Genomic DNA, 7,836 nt, shown 5'->3' on the forward strand with positions numbered 1-7,836 from the left:
TCCCGTCCCGTCCCGTCCCGTCCCGTCCCGTCCCGTCCCGTCCCGTCGGTGTGATGATGCTGGGCGGTGCAGACCGGCGGGGCTCGGTCCCGTCCCGTCCCGTCGGTGTGATGATGCTGGGCGGTGCAGACCGGCGGGGCTCGGTCCCGTCCCGTCCCTCAGGTGTGATGATGCTGGGCGGTGCAGACCGGCGGGGCTCGGGCGGGCCGTGGCAGTGCTCCAAGCAGGAAGTCCAGCAGTTCTGTTTGCCTTTGCTTATTCCACCCTAAGCGGCTGCTGGTGCCCGGTCAGGAGGCTGGAGGGTGATGGCAGGTGAGTGCAGCCAGCGGCGCTGGAGCTTGGCGGGATGGGGCCCTGCCTGGGGCCTGCCTGCCCTGGTCAGCCCAATGCCTTGCAGTGCCCAGTAGCGTGCGGGCTGGGGACCAGGGCACAGCCCCATGTCAGGGATGTGTCCCCCGGGGCACCTTCTGCGTGGTAATGGGGAGAGGTGGTGGCGGTACTACAAAGTACCCAGGGAAGGCGAAGCCGCTGGGGGAGTGGTGGGGACGCCCTGGTGTGGGCGAGGGGGGAGCACTGAGGGAAATGATGGGAAAGAGGGGACACCTGGGGTGAGTGGTGGGGAGTGGAGCTGTGGCCGGTGGGCTCTGGGTGCTGACAGGGCCACCCTGCAGACCAGGAGCTCCTGAAGGTGCGGGCGGACTTTGTGGATCGTGTGAGGAAGCCAGTAATCTCCAAGCTTCTGGATGACCTGCTGGCCCACAAGGTGCTGAGCCAGGCAGAAGTGGATGAGGTACAGGAACGCTACGCAGTGACAAGCGACAAGGCTCGTTGCCTCATAGACACTGTGCGCCTGAAGGGCTCTAAGGCCAGCAAGATCTTCATCGACAGCCTCAGGAAGCATGATCACACCTTGGTGGAGCAGCTGGGTTTGGCCACTGGCTCAGGTGAGAGATGCAGGGCTGTGGCCTGCCCCAGCCATGCTGAGGTGCTGGGCGCCTCCTGCAGGGTGCTGGAGGGAGACGTGGGAGCTGCTGGGAGTTCCCGGTGTTGCTGCTCTGTGGCAGCGGGTCCCCATTGCCACGCCATGATGACAAGGCTCTTGGGTGGCCATCCCCCATGGGACTGGACAGGGACAACGAGTGGCAGAGTCTGGCTCTGATTGCCCACCCATGCCCTGAGACAGTCCCTGCTTGTCCTTCCCTGTGTAACTGTGGGAGTTTGTGTTTACAGGGTCCCCTGGTGTGCAGCCCCCCATTAGCATCCAGGGCCAGCAGTGGATTCGGCAGTGCTCCCTAAGCGAGTACCAACGCATCCAGGAGGCAGAAGGAAATCAGGTGTGGAGGAGATGAGAGGAGGGCTGGAGCGCAGACCAGCCGCTCCACCAGAGTGGGCGAGGGCTACCAAGGGTCCTCCCTGGCTCAGGAGCAGGAGTTCTGGGGAGATGCCCCAGTGAAAGGGAGGTGTGGGTGCTATGTCTGTGGGCCTTCTCTGCTCTTTTCCCAAGAAAATTCTGCTGCATCTACCCATAGCTGAGCACCACCTCCCTCCTCACAGATCTATCCCATACACTTGCCACGGGAGACACGAACCCGTAGGGCCCTGCTCATCTGCAACACAGAGTTTGAGCACCTTGGCCAACGGAAGGGTGCAGAAGTGGATGTGAAGGAGATGACGAAGCTGCTGGAGGGGCTGGGCTACAGGGTGGACTTCCATGAAAACTTAACTTCCCAGGTAAAGGACTGTACAAAGCAGCTGGCACCGGCCCCACAAACAGGGCAGAGACCCTTGTGTGCAATGTTCATGGGGGGTCAGGGTAGAGGTGGCTTTGGGGGATCTCAGGCACCATGGGAACAATTCTGTCCCCAGTGGCAGTGGTTCCTGCTCACAGCTGGTGGCTGGAATTCCACACAGCTGATCACAGGTGGCTGATACTCCTTCTTCCTTGTGGCTTGCAGGAGATGTCCATGGTCATGAAGGATTTTGCAGGTCACAAGGATCATTTGACCTCTGACAGCACCTTCCTGATGTTCATGTCCCACGGATGTAGGACTGGGCTCTGCGGGACCAAGAGCAGAGATGAGACAACAGACATCCTTTCCCTCGACACCATATATGAGAACTTCAACAACAAGCACTGCAAGGCACTGATTGGGAAACCCAAGGTGGTTATTATTCAGTCCTGCCGTGGAGGTGAGTTCCCACTATGGGGTGCCCGTCAGGTGAGCAAGCCAGACAGGCTCTCCCAAGGCAAGTCTGCCCCAAGCACAGGGTGAGGTTGGGGCACCCCACTACTGATGGCTGGCCCTGCCTTCCTAGACAGCAGAGGATTGGTGCTGGTGTCCGACTCAACCATCCCTGAGATGCCTGCTCTCAGCTCAGACAGCATGAACACCGTAAAACTGCAAGGTGAAAAAATCAGAAAAATTCACCTGGAGAGTGATTTTGCCACTTTATATTCCTCCACACCTGGTAAGCAATTCCTGGGAGACGGTTCCCCTGTCTGAGGGGAAGTGAGGGGGACAGGATTGCCATTCCCTAGGCCATGGGTCTATTCCACACCACCTCCTCGGGTAGGTTGCCTGGGGGTCACCTCCATCGGGTGTTCTGGCACAGACTGCTCTGGGGTTGGAGCAGCCTCTGGAGAGGGCAGCATGTCCTGATGTCAGGGTACATGGCTGTGCCAGGCCCTGAGCCATCTGGGCGAGTGGCACCAGGGCTGGAGCTTTGCGCTCTCCTGGCACACTCTGAGCTGGGGCTGCTCTCACCCATGCACTGGGCACCCTGGCGCTGCGGTGCTCCCCAAAAGGGAAGCCTGCCTGGCTCCCTGCCCTTGCCCCAGCCCCAGCCTCCTCACAGGCTCTGCCCGCACACCTTCCCTGTCCCATTTATCTCACTGCAGCGACCCGCTGGGGACAGCTGTCTTCTGCAGGGAGTCTGGCTCGATCAGATGGCCCCAGGCCATGCCAGCAGGCACACATCAGGAGTGTGGCTGGCAGCAGGGAGGGCAGAGAGGCTTGGAGAAGATATCACAGCCAGCCTCCCTGGAATGCTCTGTCCTTTTCCCATTCTTTATCCTGCAGGTCAGATAGGCCAAATACAAATATCCCAGAGAAGGTGTCCCTGTTTCCTGCTGTAGCACCTAGTGTTAATCACTGCAGCAGTGGAGAACACCAGGGAAATGACACTTGGCATCTTTTCTCTCTCCAGATACTGTCTCTTGGAGAAGCCCAGAAACAGGCTCCATTTTTATCCAGAGACTGGTAGAGCAGTTTCGAAACCATGCCTTTAACAGTGATTTGCAGGAGTTGTTCCGAAAGGTGAGGCTCTGCAGTCAAATGCAGATGCAGCTATGCAGTGCTGAGAGATACTGCTCGGAGAGCAGGGCCCAGCTCAAAGCAGAGCTCTGGCCAGGCCAGGCCGTTCCTCTGCAGGCCTCAGGAGCAAGCTCCTGAGGAAAGGGGTCCAGGTGCTCTGGTTTGGCCTGGAAAATCAGCTGGATCTCCAGGGGTATCCACATCATGCTGTGTGGTGGGTGTGCGAGAGCCTGGAGTGTCGGTGCAGCCCATGGCGCCCCTTGTACCACCAGACACCTTCCTGGGAATGCCTCCTGATTCCCTGCACTGTTCCCATGCTGGGACAGGAGTGTCCTCATTTCTCCCCCCTCTCACCCTAGGTCCAACGTTCCTTTGAAAACTTCCCTCAGCAGTTGCCAACACAAGAAAGGACTACGATGCTCAGAAAGTTCTATCTCTTCCCAGGCCACTGATCTGCCTGCCTGCTGTGAGTATCTTCACCTCACACCTCTCACCTTTTTCTCTGTGCCCCAAACCAGGTAATCTTGTCGGAGGGCAGGAGCAGGGAGAAATTCCCCATCTCTCCTGGCTCCAGACCACACAGCTTAGGCCATATGCCCGAAGGACACGGGTGCTGGTAGTAGGTGCCAGGCACTGGCCTGACTTGCTCCCCATCTCCCAGCTGGCTACAGGAGATAGGTGCTCAGGGAAGTTGTTTTGGTAGCCCATGTTTCAGGGGCTTCTTGGTCCAATGGGTTTAAAAAAAAAAAAAGGCATGGACAGAATGTGTTTGAATTTGGGAGTGACACAGTATAAGGCTCAAACTCAAGGGGAATTCAGCTCTGCTTCAGGGAGATGCACTTAAGGAAAATTTCCTTTTCCGTCCTTGGAGTGAAGGCCAAAAACTGTATTCTCTGTAGAAACACAATCTCTGAACCAGTTCCTTTTGCCCCCTCCACTAGGCAACCTCAGACCTGGAATAAAATAGTCCATGGTCTCCTCTCCTCCTCTCCTTTTGTGGCCTGCAACCTCTCACTGAGCAAATTCTTGCCAGGGAGCAGCACACAGCAGGCAGTAGAGCACTGAACACAAACCTGGCTAACATCTCTCTTTACCGTTGCCAGAGCCTGTGAAGCAAGTGTCTCCCCAGCCATGAGAAATCTCTGAGAGCTGCTTCCTCGCCATCTCTGACTCTACCTGTCATCTAATAAAGGGTTTTTAACACCAGACAGCACCTCTTCCTTGCTTCTAGCCTGTGGTGGGTGGATGGTCACTATGGCCAGCAGTAGCAGCTGTTGTGTTGCGTTCCTGGAGCCACCGTGAGCAAGGTGGGAGGGCAGAAATCAAAGGGGGTGTCCACCCAGGGGGTGGCTGGGCACATGCTGCCTGGGGCTGTGCTCCTGGGGGCCTATGACTGCTCAGTGTGCCTGCTCGCTGCACTGCTGGGACACCAGGATGCAGGAGCTGGACTTGATGATCCTTGCAGGTCCCTTCCACTTTGGCTATTCTATGACAGTGTCTCCTCTAGTCCTTACCAGAGTTGTGAGAGCTATGATTTGTCCTTTCTGGCACAAGGGGGATGCAACAGCAGAGCTGCCTCATGCCCTGCTGTCCCTCGGCATCTTGAGTTTCTGCCCCGAGTCTGTGTGCTCTCCACATTTCCATCTCCTTAGGCTGAGTCCCTCAGGAAAGAAAGCGAATGCAAAGCCTTTCCTTACCCAGGCCACCAAGCCCAAAGCAGGGTGGGTGTCCATGTTCCCACTGCTCCTTCCTTGCAGCTCCCCCTTGCAGGCCCACAGCGTTGCCTTGCTCAGGAGGCAGCTCCCTCCATGTCCTCACCCTGCCTGGAGGTGGAGGAAGGATGTGATTCCCTCTGGGAGCCATGAGGGTTCCTTAAACCCATGTCTAACACCCCAGTCCCACCAGCATCCCCTCAGGTACACCAGAGCCCATTCTTGTGCCCACCACTGCTCCCCTTCTCCTCCAGAGCCACATCCAAACCGTTCTCTACCTTGGCATGGAGTCAGGTTTATTGCAAGTTCTGTGGCTCCACTACCAGGTGGTCTGGCCGCAGGGAAGGAGAGGACCCTCCCGCCCCCTCCTAGTGTCTGAAGCACTGCAGTGCAGGCAGGCTGCAGCCTGGGCCAGTGCCACTGGAGTCCGAGTGAGCTTGCAGGACAGCTCAGAGGGATGGACACGGAAGTGTGTCTCAGCTCCGGCTCCATGTGTGCAGGGATGGGAGAAGTCCCAGGACTGCAAAGGGGGCAGCTGGTCTGGGCTGAGCCTCTCTTCCCAGAGCCCAGGAGCCCTGCACCACTGCCCAGGGCTCCTCAGGTCTCACACGATGCTTGCAGAAACCCTGGTCCCCAGTGCTATGGTGGTGGCAGGAACTTGAGGACAGTGGTGATGAATTCTTCAAATTTATCTTGATGGACTATGTGACCTGCACCTTCGATGAACTGGATATCTGCCTTGGGAAAGAGGCGCTGGATCTCTGGATAGTCTTCGGAACTGCAGGATGAGTGAACACAAGGTGGGAGGTGTGGTCAGAGGTCTGTCCAAATGTCTGCCCTCACGCTCTCCAAGTAGAGGGCTATCCCAGGTCTGACCACATCTCCCTTCACTGCTAGGAAGGCCTGGGGCTGCCCCCAGGTTCTTCCTCGCTCTCCAGCATGCTGGTGCCACTGGCTGCTGGATGCACAGGGCTCCCTCCAGGACCTCCCCCCTCCTGGGACTTCCTCGTGCTCTCAGCAGCTGCAGAGGACCACAAGGGGCCAAACCACGGACTTCTTTCCAGTCCCACCTGATATAGGGTGAGTTGGATCCTCCCAAAAAGAGTGTAGGGCCAGGGTACGGCTTGTGGAAGACAGGAAAGCTCATGATATCTTCCAAGTGGTGGGAGATAGCCTCCAGGTTCACACGCCAGACATAGCGGCCCTCCACCTCCACCAGGTTGGTGAGAAGGAACTGCCTCAGCTGAGGGTGCTGCCACAAAAGGGGAACGTGCCGGTGGATAACACGCTCATCAGTGAGAGCAACGTGCTCTCAGGATGTGCTGGCACCCTTTGTCATCCCCTCCAGCACACCCTGCCTTCTCACAGGCTGCGTGTGCCATGTCCCCCAGGGCCCCTGCAGCCCTGGTGACCCAGCTGCCCAGGCCAGCACCAAGCTAGCAGGAGTGGGAAGGGCGGGAAGGGACTGCAGTCCTAAAGCCCTGTGCCCCAGGGACAGGCCGGGAGCAGAAGCCCTGTTCCAGGAGAAGGATTTCTCACCTGGACCACTGGACTCAGCTGACTGTCTGCCAGCTGGCGGGCTGCAGAGCGGGACAGGCCAGCCGGGACGTTCACTGACTTCATGGCAGAGATGTAGGCAGCGAACTCGGAGACAAGCGTGGTTGAGACAGGGCTGATGTCTACGGAGATAAGGCGCTCCACCAGGTCTGGCTGGGGACACAAGTAGGGCACATGGGACGCGAGCTGAGACCTCCCAGCCCCGCTCTGCGCAGCAAGGCCAGGCTCAGGGCCCCCAGCAAGGCTCCCCGAAGGCTTTCAGCCTCCTCCTGCCCCAGCGCAAAGCTCCACATGCCTGTCCCTGAGTTCTTACTTCCCTGCGCCCCAGACATCCGCGCTCCCTCGGGTGTCACCCCCTACCTCTTAGGTGCCACCCTCCTTCCCACAGCGTCCCACCACCCTGCCCCAGGCGCCTGCCAACCCGCTGCAAGGCCAGCGCCATGGCCGTCTTGCCACCCATGCTGTGCCCCAGCACGATGCACTTGGCGATGCCCAGGCGGGCCAGGAGCTGCTGCACATCCAGGCTCATCGCCTCATAGGTCATCACCGGGCTGTGGGGGCTGCTGCCGTGGTTGCGGGCGTCCAGCGTCAGCACCTGCCAGGGGAGCGCCCCGTCACGGCAGGCGGCCAAGGCCCCCAGCCCCGGGGGCGTCGCCCGGGCGGGACCGGCGCTGCCGCGGCCTCCTAGTCCCGGTCTCACCTGGGCGCCGCTGCGTCGTGCCAGCACGTTGGCCACCGTCTGCAGGTTGCCGCGGCTGCCGAACAGCCCGTGGAGCAGCACCAGGGGTGGCCGCGCCCCGGCGGGACCCAGCGCCGCGTGGGACAGGGGCACGGCCCTGCGGGGGGGGGGGGGGTCAGGGGGGGGGCGGGGGGGGGGGGCCTGGGGGGGGGGGGGGCCGGGGGGGGGGGCACGGGGGGGGGGGGGTCGCGGGGGGCGGGGCGTAGAGATGTGGGGGCGCGAAGGGTTGGGGCGAGGCCCGGGAAAGGTGCGGGGCCCGGGGTGTCCCGCCCGCGAGGGGAGCGCTGTGGTACACCGAGGGGGCGGGGCCACGCGCGACCCCAGGCTCTGAGAGGAGCGCACCGCGGCAGGGGGCGGGGTTATACGGCGAGGGGGCGGGGCCAAGCGGAGCGCGAAGCCTCGCCGCTCCCCCGGGGCCCCGCCCTCCCTCGCCCCGCGCGCGGGCGGGCCCTTACGTCACGGCGGATGGAGCGCGGAGGATCGTCGGCCCTGCCGCCCCCGCCCGCCGCCGCCC

At 60.6% G+C, this 7,836-nt stretch overlaps 2 protein-coding genes across 2 annotated transcripts in view; one reads left to right on the forward strand and one right to left on the reverse strand.

Moving 5' to 3' along the window:
• Positions 1 to 346: 346 nt before the first annotated feature.
• On the forward strand, positions 347 to 4,395 carry LOC118176430 (caspase-1-like). The gene is made up of 9 exons (XM_035343420.1): positions 347 to 403; positions 659 to 944; positions 1,231 to 1,334; positions 1,555 to 1,731; positions 1,956 to 2,190; positions 2,317 to 2,469; positions 3,208 to 3,317; positions 3,674 to 3,776; positions 4,256 to 4,395. The coding sequence occupies exons 1-8, from the start codon at positions 347 to 349 to the stop codon at positions 3,764 to 3,766; spliced, it is 1,215 nt and encodes a 404-aa protein (XP_035199311.1). The 3' UTR covers positions 3,767 to 3,776; positions 4,256 to 4,395.
• A 901-nt stretch (positions 4,396 to 5,296) lies between these two features.
• The window catches only part of ABHD11 (abhydrolase domain containing 11), a 41,325-nt gene continuing 38,785 nt past the window's right edge, over positions 5,297 to 7,836 (reverse strand). The window contains exons 2-7 of the mRNA XM_035343421.1: positions 7,778 to 7,811; positions 7,284 to 7,419; positions 7,005 to 7,178; positions 6,566 to 6,736; positions 6,097 to 6,278; positions 5,297 to 5,804 (exon numbers count right to left, since the gene is read on the reverse strand). Of these exons, the coding sequence (XP_035199312.1) occupies positions 5,666 to 5,804; positions 6,097 to 6,278; positions 6,566 to 6,736; positions 7,005 to 7,178; positions 7,284 to 7,419; positions 7,778 to 7,811 (836 nt within the window). The 3' untranslated portion in view covers positions 5,297 to 5,665. The remainder of the gene's footprint in view (positions 5,805 to 6,096; positions 6,279 to 6,565; positions 6,737 to 7,004; positions 7,179 to 7,283; positions 7,420 to 7,777; positions 7,812 to 7,836) is intronic.

The sequence above is a fragment of the Oxyura jamaicensis genome, chromosome 19, assembly GCF_011077185.1.
Source record: "Oxyura jamaicensis isolate SHBP4307 breed ruddy duck chromosome 19, BPBGC_Ojam_1.0, whole genome shotgun sequence".
Classification (NCBI taxonomy): Eukaryota; Metazoa; Chordata; class Aves; order Anseriformes; family Anatidae; genus Oxyura; species Oxyura jamaicensis.

Bases quoted from the DNA above. Each gene is read 5' to 3' on its own strand.
- LOC118176430 (XM_035343420.1), top strand. From the start codon at position 347: ATGGGGCCCTGCCTGGGGCCTGCCTGCCCTGGTCAGCCCAATGCCTTG. The intron at 1,732-1,955 runs GTAAAGGACTGT...TGTGGCTTGCAG, and splicing joins ATGAAAACTTAACTTCCCAG to GAGATGTCCATGGTCATGAA. The intron at 2,470-3,207 runs GTAAGCAATTCC...TTCTCTCTCCAG, and splicing joins TTTATATTCCTCCACACCTG to ATACTGTCTCTTGGAGAAGC.